This window comes from Staurois parvus, unplaced genomic scaffold (assembly GCF_062004578.1).
Source record: "Staurois parvus isolate SC_StPar_1 unplaced genomic scaffold, SC_StPar_1.0 ptg000704l, whole genome shotgun sequence".
In the NCBI taxonomy this organism is placed as follows: Eukaryota; Metazoa; Chordata; class Amphibia; order Anura; family Ranidae; genus Staurois; species Staurois parvus.
In genome coordinates this window covers 4,103,183-4,128,840 of record NW_028318500.1, presented here as the reverse complement: position 1 = coordinate 4,128,840, position 25,658 = coordinate 4,103,183, and the positions used below count along the sequence as shown (strand labels likewise).

The window sequence follows — 25,658 nt, the reverse complement described above, 5'->3', positions numbered from 1 at the left end:
AAATACTGCACTTAGAGGCTTTTTTGGCTCACTGGATTGGTGAGCTATTACTCTTCAGGACCGCCCTGACTGATTAGGGGCATTAGGAGCCCCTCAAAGGAGATCCAGGGAAGGAAGGAAGCTGCTGGCCATTGCAAATCAAGGATCCAGGGTGATCCTGCAAGCCTGTTGGCCCCTTGGGGTCAGTAGGAGGAGGTGAGGAGGCAATCTAGCCGTTAACGAGAGAAGAGTTTGGCACAGTCACAAATTTTTTTAATATCATTGCTGCACATTGCATGATTTTTTTCATTTTTCACGAAAAGGACACTGTTCAAAATACATTTTTAAATGTTTATTCTTTGTGGCACTGTGTGAGCACTGCTAAGAGTTCCTTTATTGGATGAAGTTTGGAGTGTTATTAATTATAATTAATTGTGTGTACACTATCTTTATGGTCATGGTTTGGCACTAATTTTTTATTTGTCACTATTGTATTATATTATTTATATTGATATATTATCATTGAGTTGTAGACACAGTCTTTTAGAGCGCTGCACTGTTTGTTTATGATTTATTGACACTGTTTTTTGGTATCAGTTTTTGAGTGCTGGCAGCTATAGAATAGGTTTAGTACTTCCAGTCTCATAGCGCAGGAGGATTTCGGATTATAATGTAAGTATAATAACTTTTTTTTTTCCTGTGGTTTTTTTTTTTTTGTTTTTTTTTCTTACACTTTTTAATACATTGATTTGGCCTATGGGTTGGGGACCTGATTATATAAGTACCTTGAATTTTAGCCCTCTCTATGGCCTAGACCCAGCCATGATTAGTCCTCGTTAAGCATTCTAATGCTGTTATAATTTTTAGGACTTGTCAGTATAAATGCATAAACACTCTTCAAAAAAGCTTTCTTCACTGCCATTCAAGTTAATATCTACCTATATTCTGTTGTATCCAATTAGTTTTACTGATATTATATGCTTGCTTTGTTGATCCACTGGAAATATATACGTTAGGTACACATACAATTTTGTGAATTAAGATCTGACTTCTTTTTCATATACTGTCATTACAGAGAAGCAAGATGTGCACCAATTTTTGTTCACTAATCTGGAAAATGGTGGCATTCTGGAACTTTTGATGAGATATCTGAAAGTGATTGCTCAGAAATTTCTGGTGAAGTGGCCTCCAGGACTAGCAGATGTTGTGCTTAATATATACATTAGCTGGCGGAAGCACAGTAGTGGACTGCCCAACCCACTACTCAGAGACTGCAAGAACCAGCACATTCGGGTAAGAAGGACAGCAATATATGTTTCTGACTTGCCTAGATTTAGGGCAGCCATGATAAACTGGTGTTTCTTTGGCTGCCTACTGCACTCTTACTCATTTTTGGTTTCAGAATATGAACTGAACTAGGTCCTAGGCTGTCATCCAGTCAATAAAGGCTACATTTCCCAATTTAAGTTTGCAAACTATATTATGTTAGTGTGTTATGGACACCTTTCTCTGAGATAAATGTTGTAAGGGCAAAAAAATTTACTTATTACTGGATTCTAATTTACCAAAATGCTGTCATATTTTTCTGTGTGGCTTTTGGTATATATTGAGCAACCCCATCTATATTCATTTCACTCAGTTTTACCCACTGTTTTCTTTGATATGCTCGATTAAAGGTAAAGTAAACCATTAGGCCTGTGTGGTATGTTTTAAATATTAACTTTTAAGTAGCTCTAAAGGCAAAACCTTTTGTTTTTTTTTTTGTTTTGATGGAGTAAGGGAGGGCTATAACCTCAACTCAGTCAACTTTTTTTTAAGTTTAGTTTATATATTTCTTGTAGACATCTGAAAAGGTCATAGTGAAAAAATAAAAGTAAGACACTCAGTGTAAAATGGTAGGTTTATTGTGCAGGACCAATATGTTTCAGTTAGATATGGGAAACAAGAGTTCCTTGTGAATTGTGCCCTTATGAGAGCAGAACTGAGGACTGTCCAATGTATTACAAGATGATTTCATGTTTCTAAAGGGAGGACACGCTTAGAAATATTTCTTCTATATTGCTGCAATTGGCTACTATTAGACTAGCATATAAGGTCCATTCACAGCTGAGCATTTTGTAGCTTCAAGTTTAAAGCTCCAAAATGCTCAACAAGCCAAGTCCAATGCTTTTAAATGGTCCCATATGTGAACATTCAGCTGCCAGTAGCTGAACGCCTGAAGCTCCAAGCGTTTTTGTCCCCAATGACTTCAGTGAGGGCACGCGAAAAAAAAATGCAAAAAACGCATGTTGCAAACAATTTTAAGGCACTCCCATGTTAACAATCTACGGTGTCAAGCATGCACGATCCTGCCCCTTAGAAGCTCCTGTACATCACCACACTTTTATAAAAAGCATTTAAAATGCCACAAAATCGCCTACGTACAATGCCCTCAAGTATAAATATGGGCTAAAGGTCACGTATCCCTCTTCTTCACTGTCTTAACAGGACATGATGGTTATGAGTTTGACTTGCATGGAGCTTCAGCTGGACCAGTGGCTTATATCCAAAGTGAAAAATGGCACAGGTATTTATTGAATTCTGCTTTTTGTACAGAGTAGATTCCACGGTCATATTTTCATTGTATGGCACATTTGGACGTGTTTACTTAGTAGTAGCATATTTGCCTTTGTAGCATCTCCTTGGAAGTGTCCTGTTGGTGTTGCTGGAGACTGCTTTGGACCTGAGTTCTCTGGATCTCACTTTTTGGAGGATCAGATGATGATGGGTTTTGCAGCTTCTCAACGTGACCTGTTTCTAGATGGCTGGCTCAACTATGTAGTGAGAGTCTACTGGCTGAAGGCAAGATTGTTGGCTCTCCAGGTCAGTTGATTGATAGACCAATACTGGCATTGTTTCACTGACTGAAGCGTTTATATTATAATTATTCTTATCCATTTAATTTGTGATATGCTTATTTATGGATTTTCTTCAACGTATATTAATAGAATGTAGATAATTGCATTATGGTTTTTATTTCTAATTAGGGAGACATGGAACAGGCTTTAGAAAACTTTGACATCTGTACTGACCTCTTTCAAACTCCAGAAGCTAGAGAATACAGACTAAAAGAAAAGGAGGAATCTGTGGTAATAAGATTACCAAATCTACAGCTAGACTCTACTGTTTCTGTGGAGGAGGTTAGTACTTAATTTACAATTATTTCTGGCTGTACTGTCAGTTTTCAGTGTCGGCATAGGATTCTTTTTGAGTGCCCCCACAATTATTGTCAAGTGCTTGGGCTTCCCTCATTCCCACTTAGTATTAACCCATCAGTGAGATAGATGCTTTCACTAACCAATAGCAAAATGCAGTAGGGAGCTGGCCCCAGTACTTGATTCTTGGGGGCTCTAAATGAAAGCTGCATTGGTATGTGGGCAACTGAAAGTAAATGCTGTGGGTTTAGACTCGGGTAAACTTATCAAGTACTGGATAGCTAACAACAGACAGTTATCTTGTGCGCTAAAATACACTCTCTAAAATTCCCTGTTTGTGAAACCATTTGCTGCTGGACTTAAAATGAAAGTGAAGGCATTTTTAAACTTACGAGCAGACTATTTATTGCAGAAGAGAAAACGGAAAACAACCCAAAAGTGCAAAACAACCTGCAAAATGAACACTCCATATTGAGAGGTATAGGGCCAATAATAACGTATACCTGAAAAGTTAAAGGTTGTAAAGGTTAGAGGTTGTAAAGCCTAATTTTTTTATAAACCTGTTATACTTACCTGCTCTGTGCATTAGTTTTGCACAGAGCAGCCCCACACCTCCTCTTCTGGGGTCCGCTGCTTGCGCTCACAGCTTTTCTTCTCCTTGTGCCACAATAGGAAGCCTCTTCCTATGGGATGCACATACATGTACGCTCCCGAGCCAGACTGTGTGCATCTATAGACACACAAAGCTCTTTGCTCATAGTATTTGACAGCATCAGCAGCCAATGGCTCTCACTGCTGCCTCTCTGTCCTGTGAATGCAGAGAGAGGAGAAAGTGGCTATAAACGGGCACAGTGCTGGATCGAGCAAGGTAAGTATAGGGGGTGGCATACAAACACTAGGATATTTTTTACCTTAATGCAAGGATTGCATTACGGTAAAAAATATTTAACCTTTACAACCGCTCTAATTATAGATTGTTTAATAAGGATATAATGCACCACAGTTAGGCATGAATTATATTGAGGATAAATGCATGAATTATATTGAGGATCCCACTTCCAAATGACATCAAAGTCCACACTGGTGTGCTATGAAATGGCTCCTTCAATATCTGTATGCACTGGTAAGCATGAACATAAAACTGTATCAGCAGTGAATCACAACACCTTTAATGTATATAGTATACACTCATGTACGTGTCAAAAGAAGGCTATGTGTGTCGCAAGACCATCCAAGTGCTCCTGAAATGCTTCTTTTCTCCCCTCTGAGGTGGGCAGAACAGGAGGAGAGCATGTACCCTCTAACATTTATCCTTTGGTTCCCAAGCCTACAAGCATGTACATTATTATATAACCATATCCTTATATCATTTTAAATAAACAACAGACTCAAAAGGACCTATGCGTACAAATAATAAAGTAGTAGTACTAGTCCAATAGCCCAGTCTCGAACCTGAAAGGAGATTAAAATTAAAAAAAATTACAACCAATGTTGTGAACACTAAATCCAAAAATGTATATAAAAATATGTAAAAGAGCAGTATTGAACTCATTACAATGTTTTATTAAGAAACCCTTACTATGGAAACCCTCTTCAAATACCTTATTAAACCACCCCACAGCTTACATGAAAATCATAAAAAAAATAAATATAATAATCTAATGAAACCAGATGTGCAATCTACAGAATGGTATGTACATCCAGATCCTCATTCAAACCCCTGAGTACCAATGTGTCAGGTTTATACTTTATATCCAATAAGTTTACTGTTGACACAACCTCAAAAACCTCTAATTTTCTGGCAAGTCTGGTAGAATCATGCAAAGATTCTAAGGCTAGGTTCACATCTATGCATGTGTGGGTGATGCGTTTTTTGAGGCCCATTTTCTGCCGAGCTTTGCATTTTTTTTCCATGCGCATTTTTGATGGTTTTTGTGATGTGTTAATGTTAGAAGCTTAAAGTGATTATAGAGGTTTGCACAGAGCAGCTCTGATTCTCTTATTTTTGGGTGCCCTGGTGGCGGTCCTGGCTCCTGCCCTTTGCCAAGTGCCCCCAATAGCAAGCCTGTTGCTGTGGGGGCACTTGAGCAGGCTCTCTCCTGCGCTGCGCTCCTTCGAATGGACGTTGTCCATTCACACACAAAGTGTGGCCCGGCCCACCCCCCACTCTCTCCTCATTGCTTGTGATTGACAGAGGTAGATCTGGGAGAGCCGCCGCTTTCATGCACATCGCTGGATTGAAGGGGGGCTGCACCCAGAAGGCTTTTTAACTTAATGCATAGAATTCATTAAAGCGAAACTATAGTCGCCTCCGATCCCGTGATGCTCTGTCACAGAGCTCTCTGCCTGGCCGCTGACATCTTCGAGCAGCTTGCTTCCTACACATGTGTGGTACTTCCATCAATTTCGGCATTGCCGAATTTGTACAGTGAGCTGTGCAGCTCACTGTATAGGGGTGGACAGGCAGGTAGGTAGCTTTAATGCAGAAGAGACAAGGCACGTCTCTTCTGCATTAAAAATCCTGCCTGTCTACCCATGTTTATTTTTTGCCTAAAGTTACACTTTAAGGTAAAAAACCTTCTGCCTTTAAAACCAATTTAATATAACACCTCAGGAATGTTCGACTCCTATCGCCTGACGCCCAGGATATGTAGTTATGGATGTCGGCAGGTAGTTTTTTTCTACCTACAGTTGTGACCAAAATTATTCAACCCCCAATGCTGTAAAGGGGTTTAGGGACTATAGTGTACATTTGGAATTGTATTCAGAATCAAATCCTACAAGGACGTTGTAACTACCCAAATGCAACTAAAATGACATCAATTGTTTATGTAATACAGTAGTAAATGGTTCTTATGTGGTTTCTTCATTGCCACAATTATTCAACCCCTTAAAGACTACCACTCTGAAGAACAGAGGTTCATACAGGTGCTTTCCATCAGGTATTGAAAACACCTGTGGATGTCACCGAGCAGCAATCAAGCATAATAAGCACCAATTAGGCAGCTTTAAAATGACTGTGATACTCAGCTCCTTCTAGACATTTACTGGTGTGGTTACAAACATGGTGAAGGCAAGAGAATGGTCCAGGAAGACAAGAGAAGAGGTGATTTCTCTTCACAGGAAGGGCAATGGCTATAAGAAGATTGCAAAGATGTTAAACATACCAAGAGACACCTTAGGAAGCATCATTCGCAAATTCAAGGCAAAGGGCACTGTTGAAACGCTACCTGGTCGTGGCAGAAAGAAGATGCTGACTTCGACTGCTGTGCGCTACCTGAAGCGTAGAGTGGAGAGAAGTCCCCGTGTGACTGCTGAGGAACTGAGAAAAGATTTGTCAGATGTGGGTACAGAAGTTTCAGCCCAGACAATAAGACGCACACTGCGTAATGAAGGCCTCCGTGCCAGAACTCCCAGGCGTACCCCCTTGCTGTCTCCAAAGAATAAGAAGAGTCGACTGCAGTATGCCAAAAGCCATGTGGACAAACCACAAAAGTTGTGGGATAGTGTTCTGTGGACTGATGAAACAAAATTAGAACTGTTTGGGCCCATGGATCAACGCTATGTTTGGAGGAGGAAGAACAAGGCCTATGATGAAAAGAACACCTTGCCTACTGTGAAGCATGGTGGAGGGTCAATCATGCTTTGGGGCTGTTTTGCTTCTGCAGGTACAGGGAAGCTTCAGCGTGTGCAAGGTACCATGAATTCTCTTCAGTACCAGGAGATATTGGATGGAAACGTGATGCAGTCCGTCACACACCTGAGGCTTGGGAGACGTTGGACCTTTCAACAGGACAATGATCCCAAGCATACCTCCAAGTCCACTAGAGCATGGTTGCAGAGGAAAGGCTGGAACATTTTGGAGTGGCCATCGCAGTCACCAGACTTAAATCCGATTGAGAACCTCTGGTGGGACTTAAAGAAAGCAGTTGCAGTGCGCAAGCCTAAGAATGTGACTGAACTGGAGGCCTTTGCCCATGAAGAATGGGCGAAGATACCCGTAGATCGCTGCAAGACACTTGTGTCAAGCTATGCTTCACGTTTAAAAGCTGTTATAACTGTAAAAGGATGCTGTACTAAGTACTAAGATTGAATGTCACTTGGGGGTTGAATAAAACTGATAATGCTGTGAGCACAGAAAAGACATTTGTGGTTATTTCATTATAACTGTTATGTTATATTTGTCTGACCTACAAGTGCCTCTTTAATGTAAATGTAAGCAAGATGACTGAATGATCAAAAGCAATGTCAAACTGGCCAAAACACTCAATTTCAGTGGGGGTTGAATAATTTTGGTCACAACTGTATACAGGCAAGCAGTGGGCTCACCTGTCAGGTGGAAGCATTCGGGAGACTGCCGCCAGTATGCTTCCACACGGTGCACCAGCCTCTCAACCCAACACCCCCCCGGGGGAGTCTCCTAACGCCCATCTGCGGTCCCGGGCCCGGCTCACCACCGTCGGCTAAAGGGGAGGGAGGAGTGGGGACACGTCCACTCCCCTCTCCTTCTTGTCCTGCCCCGGAAGTGCCGTTATGATGTCACGTCCAGGTCCCCGTTGAGAAATTCCCGGCTATGGAGGCCGGGAAAGAATGTAATGCGGTGCGATGTGCACTGCATTACATTCAGTGGAGCACTGGGGAGACATGCAGGGTCTTTAAGACCCTGGATGCCTCAATAAAGAGAACCTGTCACCAAAAAATCATCACATAGGGGACTTTATCCCCTATGTGATGTAAAAAAGCAAAGGTTTTTTTTTTTTAAATTGTAAAAAAATTAAGTTACACCCAAGCACATACTATCTCCCCCACCCCCACAAAAATAAATTGAGGCCCCCCACATATGCACACGTACAAGCGTAATAGCACACGCTGGGGCGCCTACGCATGAAAACATCAATTGAGATACACGTGTCACATATCGCCATGCATGCCAGAATGAGAGCAATAATTCTAGCACCAGACTTCCTCCGTAAGGCTACGTTCACACTAGCTTTGTCAGGCAGGCATTTGGGAAGCATTTTTAACGCTTCTCAAACGCCTATGAAAATTCTGCACATGGCAGCACACAGTGCTGTTCACACTGAAGCGTTAGCGCCACGTCACGGCAAAACTGACGCCTCATGTCGAGTCAGGAGGAGTTAAATCCTCCCATTCAAGTCTATGGTGCCGCTCCTCAAACGCCTGGCAGGTGTTTGCGAGGCGTTAATACCATTTAACTTCATTATAGGCGTTTGTGGTGCGGTTTTAACACTTGGTAAACGCCTATCAAACGCCTCAAAACTGCACATAGGGCGTTTGGGGAGCGTTAAAAACACTTCCCAAATACCTGTCTAATGCCTGTCAAATGCTATAGGGGCGTTTGGCAAGAATTAGAAATAAGTCAAGTGTGAACGAGCCCTAATGCTAAGTTGATGACCTATAAGGAGCTTTAAAAGTGTTGACCCATAGAAAGTATAGAGTACTGAAGTTCGTCGCCATTGCAAGAGCGCACACAAATGTAAGGTTTGACAAGTTGGATATCTATTTACTTGGTGCAACCTCATCTTTTATATTTTACAAAAAAAATAGGGTAATTTTTTATAACTTGCATTTTATACTGACATTTTGCAGTAATATCATGCGACAGAAAAAATTACCACTGTTTTATTCTCTAGGGTCTCTGCTTTCAGAAAATATATAATGTTTGGGATTTTTATGCAATCTTCAGGCCTAAAATGATTTTTTAAACTTGTGCAAAAAATGCAAAAACAGCTCTGGCAGCGCAAAAAATGCAAAAACAGCTCTGGCAGCGAAAGGTATAAAGGATAAGCCCTGACCTACCCTTTCCTGAGGAGCAGCCAATCGGTGCTCATTACACTGCAAGGTCTCTCCCCTTATAAATAACGCAATGTTAAAAATATTAATATTAAACTTTTAAGTCTCCATAAAGCTCGTTTTGTTTTTAAAAGCCCCAGACATTCCTAATATCACCTCTAATTTAAATACAGTTTTGGTTAAAAATAAAATTTTTTATCTGGACAAGTAGATTGTTATGCTGGACAAGTTGATTGTCCCTGGACAAGTAGTTTTTCCAAAAATTTCCACAGCCCTGCACCTTTGCTGACTACAACATACATCTCTGTGTGCGCTAAGCATTTGCTCTGTGAATTCTGTTTCTGTTGTGCTGGTCAAGCTTTTAATTTAATATGACATTTATAAATTATCTTTTTAAAATGTGATGTTACAGGTACAGTTGTATAGATTTTCACACGTGTTTCTTTCTCTAGATTGAGAATAGTCTAAAGTCTCTGGAGAGATGCCAGTCACTGGAGGAGATCCAACGATTACATGAAATAGGGGACTACTCTTCAGTGGTTCGTCTAGTGTGCCCTACATTGTTGATGAGTGGTTACGGCCGGTCTAAACACCTTGACTTCATGACCTCACCTCCTGAAAGGCCTGCCCAGCTGCTACTTATGCAGGTGACTAATTATAGCTTTTCTTTTTTGTAAGAAGCAGAGAGGATAAACACCTTTATTTGTGTATGTGACACAACTCCTATCCTATATACAGGTGAAACTCGAAAAATTAGAATATCGTGCAAAGGTTCATTTATTTCAGTAATGCAACTTAAAAGGTGAAACTAATATATAAGATAGACTCATTACATGCAAAGCAAGATAGTTCAAGCCGTGATTTGTCATAATTGTGATGATTATGGCTTACAGCTCATGAAAACCCCAAATCCACAATCTCAGAAAATTAGAATATTGTGAAAAGGTGCAATATTCTCGGCTCAAAGTGTCCCACTCTAATCAGCTCATTAAGCCATAACACCTGCAAAGGGTTCCTGAGCCTTTAAATGGTCTCTCAGTCTGGTTCAGTAGGAATCACAATCATGGGAAAGACTACTGACCTGACAGTTGTGCAGAAAACCATCATTGACACCCTCCATAAGGAGGGAAAGTCTCAAAAGGTAATTGCAAAAGAAGTTGAATGTTCCCAAAGTGCTGTATCAAAGCACATTAATAGAAAGTTATGTGGAAGGGAAAAGTGTGGAAGAAAAAGGTGCACAAGCAGCAGGGATGACCACAGCCTGGAGAGGATTGCCAGGAAAAAGCCATTCAAAAGTGTTGGGGACTTTCACAGGGAGTGGACTGAGGCTGGAGTCAGTGCATCAAGAGCCACCACACACAGACGGATCCTGGACATGGGCTTCAAATGTCGTATTCCTCTTGTCAAGCCGCTCCTGAACAACAAACGACGTCAGAAGTGTCATATCTGGGCTAAAGAAAAACAGACCTGGTCAGTTGCTCAGTGGTCCAAAGACCTCTTTTCTGAAGAGAGCAACTTTTGCATCTCATTTGGAAACCAAGGACCCAGAGTATGGAGGAAGAATGGAGAGGCACACACTGCAAGATGCTTGAAGTCCAGTGTGAAGTTTCCACAGTCTGTGTTGATTTGGGGAGCCATGTCATCTGCTGGTGTTGGTCCACTGTGCTTCATTAAGTCCAGGGTCAACGCAGCCGTCTACCAGGAGATTTTGGAGCACTTCATGCTTCCTTCCATAGACGAGTTTTATGGGGATGCTGACTTCATTTTCCAGCAGGACTTGGCACCTGCCCACACTGCCAAAAGCACCAAAACCTGGTTCAATGACCGTTGGATTACTGTGCTTGATTGGCCAGCAAACTTGCCTGATCTGAACCCCATAGAGAATCTATGGGGCATTGCCAAGAGAAAGATGAGAGACATGAGACCGAACAATGCAGAACAGCTGAAGGCCGCTATTGAAACATCCTGGTCTTCCATAACACCTCAGCAGTCCCACAGGCTGCTTCCATGCCATGCCGCATTTAGGCAGTAATTGCTGCAAAAGGGGCCCAAACCAAGTACTGAGTACATATGCATGCTTTTACTTTTCAGAGGTCCGATATTGTTCTCTGTACAATCCTTGTTTTATTGATTGCATGTAATATTCTAATTTTCTGAGATTGTGGATTTGGGGTTTTCATGAGCTGTAAGCCATAATCATCACAATTATGACAAATCACGGCTTGAACTATCTTGCTTTGCCTGTAATGAGTCTATCCAGTTCACTACGATCCCACCCCTAGCGCACTCATCAGACATTCTTCTGTACCCTTTGCACTTTTGTCCGTTTTTGCCATTTCGCTTTCATACCTTCAGCACTTCCCTCTTGCACATACTGCTTGCTGTTGTATTCTCTGCACTCTTGTGCTGCACGTTCTGCCGCCATCATCCCCTCTGCTTTCCTCTCCTGCATATGCTGTTGCCAATCTCCCCTCCTCATGCCTCTTCTGCACAGCCATACTGCCTGCTGTAATACCCTCGTCACTTCACTGCTGCACATACTGCCTGCTGTTATTTTTATTTGTGCTCCTCAAGATACTCCATACATCGTAGATATTTATTTCTTCAGCAACTTCAGTCAAGGCTTCAAAAATGCTGCTTGAGCTAGTCAGTACACAGCAGCTATTTGGATTGGTGTATCCTCAGCAGCAACTATGGAGGCTGTACCTGGACCCCACTGGAATGGAATATTGTGAGGCTAGCCTAGAGTATGTCCTTCAGGCATTGTCTCTGTAATGTTGCACATCCTAGACCTTTGCTTACTGTTGTTAGCAGAGCACTATCCAGATCTAGAACCATGGTCTCTGGTTTGATCCAGTCTCTTAACCACTTCAAGTCCAGACACTTTTACCCCCTTCTTGTCCAGGCCAATTTTCAGCTTTCAGCGCTATTACACTTTGAATTGTGTGGTCATGCAACACTGTACCCATATGAATTTTTTAGCATTTGTTTGAGACAGATAAAGCTTTATTTTGGTGGAATTTATTTACCACTGGGATTTTTATTTTTTTGCTATATAAATGAAAAAGTCCACAAATTTAGAAAAAAAGTGTTTTTCTTATAACATTTTGCAAATAAATAATATTTCATCATACATCTTGGCCAAGATTTATTCAGTCATCTTTTTGGTAAAAAAAAAAATAACCCAAAGTAGTTTATAACCAAAAATTATAATTTTTAAAACATTTTTTTACATTTTTATTTAATTTTTTTATATTTTTTTTTTTTTCTTTTTACATACTGTCACCCTAGCAGTACAGTGTCACCATGGTGACACTGTTTCTACTTGTGGGGGGTGATGATTTTTTTTTTTTTTTTTTTACACTGATTGCTTTTACACCCATAAAGGCTGTAAAAGCAATCATTTGTCCTTCTCTCTGGCTGCATTTTTGCAGCCATTAAGAAATACTGTGTGAGCTGTGATTGGTCACAGCTTTTCACATGGTACAAGACTGTTGTGAATAGCCTTGTACCATGTGACCTCTGTGATCATTCACAGATTTCACACATAGTAAGCAATGATGTCAGAAGTGACATCTGCTTACTACTCTGCATGTGGTCACTGATTCTCCAATCAGTGATCACATGATCGGGACCTCGCACAGAGGTCCCGTATGACGGTCGGTGTTCCACTGTGTCCCGAGGACACAGCAGGCACTGGATCGAGGTGCTGCGCGCTCCCAGGGAGCGTGCACAGTCCAAAATGGCGTGCGCCGTTTATGTACGGCAACCCGCCCCTGCACTGCCACCGTCCGGCCGTTTATATACAGTGGCCAGATGGCAAGTGGCTAAGACTCACCTAGTGAGTAAAGCTGGTCAGTCTGAAGCAGCGGAAGCCACCTCACTGCTGTGCAGTTGCACACTTTGCTTTTTTTTCTGCCTGCCAGCCACTGGTTTCATCGTGGTAACCAGTAGAACTGAGAAATTTGACTTGGTCACCTTTGACCAAATGCGACCTTCATTACCACCAGCTGCTTGGATTTGTGAGTGCTCAAGGCTTTACCTCACCTTGGACCTTCTTGTTTTCTACTACACGTTTATCATATCTTTTGAACACAGAGGATAGTACCGTTTTACTAGATGCCTTCAAACCATTCTATCTTACTGCTTCTAGGGATGATTGCTTGGTATTCCCCAGGAGGACCAGCACCTTTTAGCCTAGATCCTAAGACCCCTATTATAGAGTCCTCCTCATCTGTGTCGTCTTAAACTCCGTTTACAGTGGCCCAGATCTCTCCTTTGTCCAAAAGCCCCTTATGTCCACTTTAGGTATTTTGTCGGTTTATGCACAATTAATGGAGCAAACTGTGTGAAGAGACTCTAAGCACGCTTTGGTGCCATCCCCATTAAAAGTCTCACTCTCACCTTTCTGGGCCTTCATCTCTGTGCCTGAGGCCCCTATTACCATCTTTTATTCAGAATCTTCAAATTCTGCTCGGAGGCTGTTTTTAAGCAAATACTATATTACTCAGATTTATAACCTGCATCAACCTAACTGATGCAGTACATACTACCCTACAATCAGAGGGTCTCTTAGAGCTGAAAGGATCTTCCCACTACATTTGGTATTTAAAACATTCTTCTACAAGGAGTAGAAACATATATATGATCCTACTCTATTTCTGACAATATGGTTGCGCTTTAACCACTTGCAATCCTGATAATTTACCCCCCTTATTGACCAGGCCTCTTTTTGCTGTTCGGCGCTGCACTATTTCAACTGATAATTGCGCGGTCATGCAGTGCTGTATCCAAACAAAATTTATGTACTTTTTTTCACACAAATAGTGCTTTCGGTGGTATTTGATCACCTGTGTGCTTTTTATTTTTCGCACTATAAACAACAAAAGACCGAAATTTTTTACTTTCAGCTATAAACAATATATAGTAAACTCAAAGTTAGTCATAAATTTAGGCCAAAATGTATTCTGCTACATCTTTATGATAAAAAAATCCCAATAAGTGTATATTGATTGCTTTGTGTGAAAGTTATAGCGTCTACAAACTATGGTGTATATATAATGGAATTTACACAGCTTTTACTTTCTGACTGCCTATCACATTTCTTGAGGTGCTAAAACACCAGGACAGTACAAAAACCACCAAATTATCCCTTTTTGGAAAGTAGACACCCTAAGCTATTTGCTGAGAGGCATATTGAGTCCATAGAAGATTTTTTTTTTCCACAAGTTTTTGGAAAATGACAAAAACATTTTTTTTTTAATACAAACTTGTCATTTAAATTATATATTGCTCACACGAGCCATGGGTAGATGTGGAATTACACCCCAAAATACATTCAGCTACTTCTCCCGAGTATGGGGATACCACATGTATGAGACTTTTTGGGAGCCTAGCCACATACAGCAGCGTGAAATCCAGTGATCACTTTGAAAGCCTGAAGTTGCCTAACTTCCTCATTTCACTTCCTCACTACCTATCACAGTTTCAGAGGCCCTGAAATGCCAGGATAGCACCAAACCCCCGAAATGACCCATTTTTGGAAAGTAGACACCCCAAGGAATTTAATCTCCCTGGCTGTATTCCTGAGTGTAGCTCGGGATAGTTTCAGCACCAAAAGCGGTAACCCCGAGCTACACTCGGGAATACCCTGCAGCGTTGCTCCGGGATCCCTTCTGCACTTACCTTGTTTTTCGCTCCCGCGATGTCCCCCCTGCAGCGTCCCCGGCCATCTCCTCTGGTCGATGCCGGCATCCATCTTCCGGGTTCTGTTTTCTGCGATGTCGGGATGGTGGGAAATTTAAAAATGTTAAAAAGTGACATTCACTCAATACACTAAAATCTGATAGTATTACATTACTGTATCAAACCATTTTTCATACATTTTGTCCCGAGTGCTTTTTCCTGTGCCCTGCCTGCATTTTTACTGTTCTTTCTCACTGGAAACTGAGAAATGTTCATGGCGTCCAAAAAGCGTCCCTTTAGATCAAAAGCGGTTTTAGACCAGCTAGAGAACAGCGATAGTAAATTAGAACCACTTGCATAATTGAGTGATAATGATTCGTGGGGAAATTTGTCATCATACACTGAAAACAATTTTGTGACTAAGATCAGTGATGTGCGAACTTGGCGCTCTATTTCAAATTTCAGTGTTTTTGGTTGGATTACATTATTGAATTAAATTTATTATTATATTATTTTTTATGATTATTAAATTATAATTTATGATTTCGTGTTTCAAATTTTATCATACCCGGGATGTTTACTAGACTCTTGTTCGGACAGATTTCAGTGAGTTATTCCTAAAAATTACAGTCCTACAATAAAAAAACGACCTATTTCCATGGAAAAAAATGTACCGCTTTGAGCACAGAAATACTGACCTAATCAGACTGCTAGGGAGGTTAAAAAGAAGCATGGTGAGTATTTTGTAGATCTCATTTTTTTCTCACGTTTTGAAATATAAAAAAAAAAGAAAAGAAAAACAAATTTTTTCTTTTCTTCTTCATTTTCCAAAAACTTGTGGCAACAAACGAGATCTGCAAAATACTCACCATGCTTCTTATCAAATGCCTTGGGGTGTCTACTTTCCAAAAAGGGGTAATTTGGGGAGGTTTGGTGCTATCCTGGCATTTCAGGGCCTCTGAAACTGTGATAGGTAGTCAGGAAGTGTAATGAGAAAATAAAGCCCTTTTAAAGCCTGAAGGTGCTTTTTGGATTTTGGGGTCCTATACTTGGCTAGTCTGCCAAAAAGTCTCACATGTGGTACCCCCATACTCGGGAGAAGTAGCAGAATGTATTTTGGGAAGTAATTCTACATATACCCATGGCAAGTGGGAGCAATAAATCATTTAAGTGACAATTTTGTTTAAAAAAAAATATTTTTTGGTCATTTTCTAAAAACTTGTGGTAAAAAAATAAATTCTTCTATTGACTGAACATGCCTCTCAACAAAAAGTTTGGGATGTCTACTTTCCAAAAAGGGGTCGTTTTGGGGGTGGGGGCATTTTATGCCCAGTATTAAAAGTTTATGCCACACATCATTTACTCTTCTAACCACCTGAAAACCAAGCCTTTTCTGACACTTTTTGTTCACATGAAAAAAATTATATTTTTTGCTAGGAAATTACTTTGAACCCCCAAACATATATTTTGTAAAGCAGACACCCTAGTAAATAAAATGGTGGGTGCTGCAATTTTGTATGTCACATAGTACTCGCGCAGCAATTTTTTTTTCAAACGCAAATGTTTTTGAAAAAATACACTTTTTTTTTCTTCTAATGCACAAAAACACAATATGTTGGCCAATTATTTGGTAAAATATAAAAGAAGATGGTATGCCGAGTAAATACCAGACTCTAGATATCTCCTCTGCCCTTACATTATCTAATCTCACCAAGATCGCTGTGATCAGATGCTTTCCCAATTTACAAATGGAGCTGTTTATATCCTGCGAAACTAAAGTGATGAAATGCTCGTAGCTTCTGATTTCTTAGACTATAGAGATGATTGGCACCATTCCGGTCTCCAATCAGCTCTATGGTCAGCTGGCAGAAACACCATCTGCATTCTCAGGTTCCCTCCCCCGATGGCACGGGACTGCCCGAGAAGGCTGTGGAAGGCAGCGAGGGAGCTAATTAGCCACTAGGATTGCGTTTACATGAAAGCCGATCGCCAGCTAAAAAAAAAAAACGATACCAGGATGATGCCTGCAGCTGTAGACATCATCCTGGTGTAACCATTCAAAGTCCAGTGATGTACCAGTACGTCGCTGGTCCTTGTTTGGTATATATGTTGTTGTTTTTTTTTTTTGTATGCAGCCTGTGGGCTGAATGAAAAAAAGAGAAGAAATCTCTGTTAGAAAAAGTGTGTGAATATAACCATTAGAATATACCGCCCTGCATCCACCCACTTCTAATGGTGGGCACACATTAGGTCACACGGTGGAACATGCACCAATTCCAAGATTGTACAAATGTCTAAATAGTGGCACGCTTGAATAAAAATTGTCCACGTATAAGTGGCACCCCATATGGAAAAAGGATGACACCAAGTCCCAAACTATCTTGCCACTGCTCCCCGTGTAGTCTGGGCATCCGGGGGGCTCCACATGACTATCTTTTCCCTCGTAAATCCGAAACTTATATGTATAGTCTATTGCCCTCTCACAGGTCTTATGCATCTTGACCCCATATCTGGCACGCTTGCTGGGGATAAATTGTTTGAATGAAAGGAGGCCAGAAAAATTAATTAGGGACTTATCAACGCAGATGTTTTGCTGGGGAGTATAGACTTCTGCAAATTTTTGGTTAAGGTGATTTACGAGGGGCCGAATTATGTGGAGCCGGTCAAGTTCAGGGTCACCCCGAGGACCACAGAGTGTGTTGTCATTGAAATGCATAAAACACATTATATTCTCATATCTATGCCTGGCCATGGCAGCAAAGAACAGGGGCATATGATGAATCGGGTCTGTGGACTAATACAACCGCAATTCATTTTTTTTTAGTAATGCCCATGTTGAGGGTTAAGCGCAAATAAAATTTAAATTCGGAAACCGTAATGGCTTTCCATGTGAGTGGTCTGGCAAAGTTTGAATTTGGGTTGGCGGTGATAAATTGTTGTGCATATAAATTACTTTGATCCACAATCAATGCATACAGATCTTACATGAAAAACAGCTCCAAAAAATCAAGGGGAGTATTTAAATTTGCTGTTTCCACCTGAATTCCGGGTTGGGCAGTGAATGGGGGAAGTGCAGGTGCTGCAGAATTTGTGGACTGCAGATCAGGATTTGCAAGCACACCCAAAAGGATACTAGGGGCTCTACGGGGCTTTGTGCACATTTTTGGTGGCTGCACACTACTTGTGCTAGCCAACGCACCAGCTTGTACTGCACTATTGGACTCGCCATGTCACCAAGTGATACTGCAGTGCTGGTATGTGAAAGACCAAGATGTACTAGGCCGCTGCTGCTCGCCAGTTCACCAAAAGGTAGCGCGGCACTAGTACTGGCACTCTGCATATGAGAGTCATCAAAATTTACTGGCAAGTGCTAACAGAGATCAGGCCTGATCCTGCAAACACTGCAGTGTGTGGGTGGAATGTATCAAGTAATAGTGACCTACTGACACTGCACTTGCTGAGGGAGAGGGGGGGTAAGCGTAGAGGCTAAACGCAGGTGCTGGAAGGTGCCAGGGCTGATCGCGCTAACACTGTGTTTTTGGGGACACTATACTAATGTGAACGCTGGTATAGTGCTGATCTGATTTCTGCTACAGCCAGGTCCATAAATATTGGGACATCGAAACAATTCTAATATTTTTGCCTCTATACACCACCACAATGGATTTGAAATGAAACGAACAAGTTGTGCTTTAACTGCAGACTGTCAGCTATAATTTGAGGGTATTTACATCCAAATCAGGTGAACGGTGTAGGAATTACAACAGTTTGCATATGTGCCTCCCACTTGTTAAGGGACCAAAAGTAATGGGACAGAATAATAATCATAAATTAAACTTTCACTTTTTAATACTTGGTTGCAAATCCTTTGCAATCAATTACAACCTGAAGTCTGGAACGCATAGACATCACCAGACGCTGGGTTTCATCCCTGGTGATGCTCTGCGAGGCCTCTACTGCAACTGTCTTCAGTTCCTGCTTGTTATTGGGACATTTTCCCTTCAGTTTTGTCTTCAGCAAGTGAAATGCATGCTCAATCGGATTCAGGTCAGGTGATTGACTTGGGCATTGCATAACATTCCACTTCTTTCCCTTAAAAAACTCTTTGGTTGCTTTTGCAGTATGCTTTGGGTCATTCTCCATCTGCACTGTGAAGCGGCGTCCAATGAGTTCTGAAGCATTTGGCTGAATATGAGCAGATAATATTGCCCGAAACACTTCAGAATTCATCCTGCTGCTTTTGTCAGCAGTCACATCATCAATAAATACAAGAGAACCAGTTCCATTGGCAGCCATACATGCCCACGCCATGACACTACCACCACCGTGCTTCACTGATAAGGTGGTATGCTTAGGATCATGAGCAGTTCCTTTCCTTCTCCATACTCTTCTCTTCCCATCAGTCTGGTACAAGTTGATCTCGGTCTCATCTGTCCATAGGATGTTGTTCCAGAACTGTGAAGGCTTTTTTAGATGTCATTTGGTAAACTCTAATCTGGCCTTCCTGTTTTTGAGGCTCACCAATGGTTTACATCTTGTGGTGAACCCTCTGTATTCACTCTGGTGAAGTCTTCTCTTGATTGTTGACTTTGACACACATACACCTACCTCCTGGAGAGTGTTCTTGATCTGGCCAACTATTGTGAAGGGTGTTTTCCTCACCAGGAAAAGAATTCTTCAGTCATCCACCACAGTTGTTTTCCGTGGTCTTCCGGGTCTTTTGGTGTTGCTGAGCTCACCGGTGCGTTCCTTCTTTTTAAGAATGTTCCAAACAGTTGTTTTGGCCACGCCTAATGTTTTTGCTATCTTTCTGATGGGTTTGTTTTGTTTTTTTCAGCCTAATGATGGCTTGCTTCACTGATAGTGACAGCTCTTTGGATCTCATCTTAAGAGTTGACAGCAACAGATTCCAAATGCAAATAGCACACTTGAAATGAACTCTGGACCTTTTATCTGCTCATTGTAATTGGGATAATGAGGGAATAACACACACCTGGCCATGGAACAGCTGAGAAGCCAATTGTCCCATTACTTTTGGTCCCTTAATAAGTGGGAGGCACATATGCAAACTGTTGTAATTCCTACACTGTTCACCTGATTTGGATGTAAATACCCTCAAATTAAAGCTGACAATCTGCAGTTAAAGCACATCTTGTTCGTTTCATTTCAAATCCATTGTGGTGGTGTATAGAGCCAAAAATGTTAGAATTGTGTCGATGTCCCAATATTTATGGACCTGACTGTATATGGCGGTCAGAAAGTGCTTTGCGTTACGGCACTGCATTACTTTAACTGACAATTGAATGGTCATGCAATGCAGCACCCAAATGAAATGTACGTGGTTTTTTTTTTCCCACAAATTGAGCTTTCTTTCGGTGATATTTGATCGCCTGTGCCTTTTTATTTGTTGTGCTGAAAAATAAAAAAAGATCGACACTTTTGAGAAAACAATATTTAGGACTTTTTGCTATTATTATTATGTCCAGTAAAAAAATTTTAAAAATCAAAATGTATTCTGTTCCATGCCTTTGCTAAAAAAAAAATCCAAATACGTGTAAATTTATTGGTGTATGTGAAAGTTATAGCATTTACAAACGGTGGTATAGATACTGGAATTTTTGTTATTTATATACTAATAATGGTGGCGATCAGCTATGTATGGTGGCGATCAGCTATTTATGACGGCGATCAGCGACTTATAGCGGGACTGCAGCGGGCATTCTGACACTGGGGGGAACTGACTTGGTGTCACTGACATCCCCAGTGACACCAATACAGTGATCAGTGTTAAAAAAAAAAAGCATTGACACTGTACTAATGGCACTGGGCAGGAATAGGTTAACAGGAGGGGAAATCAAAGGGTTAACTGTGTGATGGGAGTATTTTACTAGAGGGCAGGGGGTGTGTTCTTCACTGTAAGCACACTGTTCTGGATTCCTGTGCTCAGCCATCCAGAGCAGTGTGCCCAAACTGACAGGGAGGAGGACTGTTGATAAACAAAGCAGCCCTCCATTCTGTCGGTGATCGCTGGTAATCATTGACACCCGCGGCCGCCCCTACCCGGAAATGCAAAATTACGTTTATATACGTGATTTTGTGCACAGGGGTCGCGCTGTAGTAGTATATCCGCTATAGGGCAGTCCTTAAGCGGTTAAAAGGGAATTTATTGCCTCTTAAGTGGCCTCTGCACACTGTAGAAGATCCAGTGATCCCCTTTAACAAGCAATACAACCAAATGGGTCTCCTCACTCTTGGAATAAAAAGGCTCAGCAGGGAGGATTCCCCCATCCACATCGAGTGTGTGGATAGGGTAACTGAGCAGTTTTTTTCCCACAAATAGAGCTTTCTTTTGGTGGTATTTAATCGCCTGTGCGTTTATTTTTTGCGCTATAAAAAAAAAAAAACCTGACAATTTTGAGGGAAAAAAAACAATATTTTTGACTTGCTATTAAATATGTCCTGTAAAATTTTTTTTTAAATCTTAATGACATCATAAATTCATAAATTTAGGCCAAAATGTATTCTGCTACATATCTTTGCTAAAATATTCCCAAATACGTGTAAATTAATTGGTTTACGTGAAAGTTATAGCATTTACAAATGGCAGTATATATACTGTTTTTTTATTAGTAATGGTGATCAGCGACTTATAGCGGAACTGCGGGACTTCTGACGCTGGGGGGAACTGACTTGGTGTCACTGACATCCCCAGTGACACCAATACAGTGACTATAAAAGCAGCACTTCCTATCAGAGACTAGGGCTGAAACAACTAATCAACATAATCAATTATGGAAATAGTTGTCAACTATTTTCATAATCTATTCGGTGGTCAGCTGATTAGTTGGCCTGCATACAGAATGCATTATTTGTTTACATATCAGAAAATACAATGCAGCACACATACAGCTCAGTACACCTGTCCATACATGTCAGTACACACAGTGCCTGAGATCTTGTGAATGTGTGATCAGCAATGCTTTATGGGACATGTAGTCTTGGGCAAGAGAAGGAAGTGAGTTAAAGTGATTCTAAAAGCAGTTTTTTTTACGTTGCTATTGGGGCACTTTATACTATACTTTGCGGCTTGCTATAGAGGCACTCTGAAGGCAGGAGGAGCCAGAAGCTCCATCGGAGGACCCCAAAAGAGGGAAATCAGGGTTGCTCTGTGCAAAACCATTACACAGAGCAAGTAAGTATGACAAATTGATGGTTTAAAAAAAATCCTATGTTTACAATCACTTTAACCACTTGCCCTCTTGATGATTTACCCCCCTTCCTGACCAGGCCATTTTTTGCGTTACGGCACTGCGTTATTTTAACTGACAATTGCGTGGTCATGCAACGCTGCACCCAAATTAAATTTACGTCCTTTTTTTACCCCACTAATTGAGCTTTCTTTCGGTGGTATTTCGTGACCTGTGCGGTTTTTAATTTTTTGCGCTTTAAAAAAAAAAAAAAGACCGACAATTTTGAAAAAAAAAAAACAATATTTTTGACTTCTTGCTACATGTCCAGTAAAAAAATTTAAAATATAATTTCCTCATAAATTTAGGCCAAAATGTACTCTGCTACATGTCTTTGCTACAAAAATCCCAGTACGTGTAAATTAATTGATTTATGTGAGAGAGTTTACAAATGGTGGTATATATACTGGGATTTTTTTCTACTAGTAATGGCGGTGATCGGCAACTTATAGCGGGACTGCGGCAGGCATTCTGACACTGGGGGGAACTGACTTGGTATCACTGACATCCCCAGTGACACCAATACAGTGATCAGTACTAATAAAAATCACTGACACTAGCAAGGGCACTAGGCAGGAAGGGGTTAACATGTGGGGCAACCAAAGGGTTAACTGTGTGCTGTTTTACTGTAAGCTGTGTAGCTGTTTTACTGTAAGCTGTGTGTGCTTTACAGTACTGTAAGTACACTGTTTTGCATAGCTCTGCTATGCAAAGCAGTGTGCAGGAACTGACAGGGGAGATAACTGAATTGTTTACTTACAGTTATCTCCCTCTGTGAGTAATCACCAGCTAGGATCTGGTGATTGACAGCCGAGGCTGTGAATTGTGGCACGGGTAGGGCACTCGCACGCGCCCCCTACCCGGAAATGCAAAATCACGTGTGTATATATATGTGATTTTGCGCACCCCTGCCGCCCTGTAGCAGTATATCTGCTATAGGGCGGTGAGAAAGCAGTTAATTGACTGCATAACACTTCATATCCACCTATATGTAAACAGTTACTTTAGAGGAAATTATTCAAATACTGACATTTGTTTTGACTTAACACCCTTGTGTCTTCCTCTTAGGATTCCTTACTGAAACTCTCAAATTTCAAACAATGCTTTGAGTGTTCAGAGGTTGCACTGAATGAAGCCATCCAACACATGATGAGCCTGACATCTGGCTCAGCTAAGGAGGAATGGGTTGCCACAGCAACACAGTTACTCTCGGGGATCGATCTGGCTTTATCATCTGGCAGCAGTATTTTGCAGGAGCCCACACTGACACCACGTCTTGTGCGTCTCAGCAACAACCTCATACAGGTAAGAAAGCAGAGATGCACATAGACCAGCTGTAATTATTTCAATGCAGAAGCATGGACTTAAATATCCATTGTCAATATAAAAAAGAGCAACATCTTTTATTCAGTGGCAAATCTGCATAACTAATGGAAAAGTGTTAGTGGCTTTGTACATATTATCTATCTTCATTTAGTGTGGTCAGTATTTAAAAAAGAAAAAAGGAAAATGTTAAAAATAGCAAACATCAAATATGAATTTTATCTAGTCTTTTATTCATCTGGGAACGTGGAGTTCTTTGGATCCTTTTTACATATTGCTTTTATCCCATGTTATAAAAAGCATGTTTACAGAGATAAATTGTTCATCATGAAATGTGCACAAACAAGTGAATCAGAGGATCGACTTTCCCCTTACCAGGTAGCTCTGTTTCAAAGAGGTCAAACTTGAAAGGAAACTCCTTTTGTTGTGCTAACACATAGATCTCATTTGTCATACTAAAAATATATCTGCTAAACAAGGACTGTATACTTAAGCAACAAAATCTGATATAAAGCAGCCCTGTAACTATAGTAAAAGATATTCAACAAAGCCAGCCCATAAAAGAAAAGTTTATACTTACCTTTCCAGTTGCAGCGTGGTAAATTTTGCTCTTTTGAAGAATATATTTAGTCTCTAGGTTTGTCAGATAGTGTATCCCCTGCTGGTTATTGTGATCCCTCCAGTCACTACATCACTACTGTGTTCTGTAGTTACATATTATTATTATTATACAGGATTTATATAGCGCCAACAGTTTGCTCAGCACTTTACAATATAACAGGAGACAATACAGCAACCATATTTAGGAATCACAGCAGCCAGTGGAAAACATGTTACCTGACACACCTAGAAAAGGCAGTTGGCTGTAAAACACAGAGCTGTTAAGAAGATCAAAGACTGCCCATCAGAAAGGTGAGTATAAATCTTTCATAGAACCTAGTTATAGGCTCATAACTTCAGGTCATTGGACTTTGGCAAAACGTTTGAGGACACGCCCCCTGGGCGCCCTACTTTAACTCTACGCCACTCCATGTACATCCATGTTATTTTGCTAGCTTCCCAAGGTAATAGTCCTCATCTCCCATACAGAGAAATCACTCTTAACCACCTCAATATTGGACACTTTCACCCACTTCCTGTCCAGGCCAATTTTCAGCTTTCTGTGCTTTCACACTTTGACAATTACTCACACTGTACGCAAATGAAATTTTTTTTTCGACAGAGCTTTCTTTTGGTGGTATTTATTCACCACCGTTTTTACTATATAAATGAAATAATACCAAACATTTTGAAAAAACTTGTTTTTTTTGGTTCTGTTGTAAATTTGTGCTCCACTTTAACTGAGCAATTACAGCAAATATATCCTGCTCTGCTCTTTTGTGTGGATGCCCTAGACAGGGGTCTCCAAACCTTCTAAGCAAAGGGCCAGTTTACTGTTCTTCAGGCTTAAGGGGCCAGTACTGTGGCCAGTGGGAGTTGAAAATGCCCTGGCATTAGTGAGCATAAACAGTGCCCATCATTTGGTTTTAAAGGGCGGAGTAAGGCCCCATTGTTGGTATCAGTGGGGAGAACTGATATTGTCAGTGGGAGGAATGGTGTCCCATCGTTTGTGGAATAGTGCTACAAGGGCCAGATAAAGGTAAACAAAGTGCCACATCTGGCCCCTGGGCCGCAGTTCGGAGAGCATTGCTCTAGAAAGAAGGTAATGACACAAATTTCCAGAATTGCACCAATCTCCATTCATATGTGCAGAATCTCTTGTCTCAAGGCCTGGTCAGCTGAAACTTCCTGACACCTTTAAAAGTATTCCCATTGAAGGAGGACATCTTTTTGGTGAGTCACTTGACAAATTCACAAAAGATGTCACAGGAGGGAAAGTTCATTTTCCACAGTGGAAGATTCCAAATCCCTCTTCCTAGAGTCTCTACCTCTTTAGAGTGCAGCTCATCATCACTCTACCCCGGCTTCAACTTAAAAAACTAAGTTTCGCCCTTCCTTTCACAAAAGATTTGGCCCACAAAGCCTTCCAAGTTTTCCCAATGAAGGGGTGCCATCACGCCTACAGCTTGCTACTCTCTGGATCACAGACGTCCCAGGGACATGAGTTCAAACGGTGGTTTAAAAACTTTACTATCATTGCTTTCTTCTCTCATATCAACCATAATCGGACCAAGGACAGTCAGATTTTCAGAATGAGCAGAACCACCTCTTGTCCATGGGTGCGGTTGTGCCAGTACCCCCACAAGACAGATTTAAAGGATTCTATTCAAACCTGTTCACAATACTAAAGTCCAACAAGGGTATTTATCCTATTCTGGCCATACCTCAATACTGTCAAATTCCAAAGTGTTACATAGAATGAGACAAGAGGGATACTTGGCATTAACTGACATCCAATGTGCCTGCATCTTTCTGC

The 25,658-nt window shown here is 41.0% G+C and overlaps 1 protein-coding gene across 2 annotated transcripts in view; it reads left to right on the top strand.

Annotated features, from left to right (window-relative positions):
• Positions 1-25,658, top strand: part of CABIN1 (calcineurin binding protein 1) — a 331,038-nt gene that overhangs the window by 77,114 nt on the left and 228,266 nt on the right. For both annotated transcript variants that reach the window (XM_089653220.1, XM_089653219.1), the window contains exons 12-17: positions 1,055-1,272; positions 2,467-2,545; positions 2,654-2,841; positions 3,006-3,158; positions 9,440-9,634; positions 22,988-23,224. In XM_089653220.1, the coding sequence (XP_089509346.1) occupies positions 1,055-1,272; positions 2,467-2,545; positions 2,654-2,841; positions 3,006-3,158; positions 9,440-9,634; positions 22,988-23,224 (1,070 nt within the window). The remainder of the gene's footprint in view (positions 1-1,054; positions 1,273-2,466; positions 2,546-2,653; positions 2,842-3,005; positions 3,159-9,439; positions 9,635-22,987; positions 23,225-25,658) is intronic.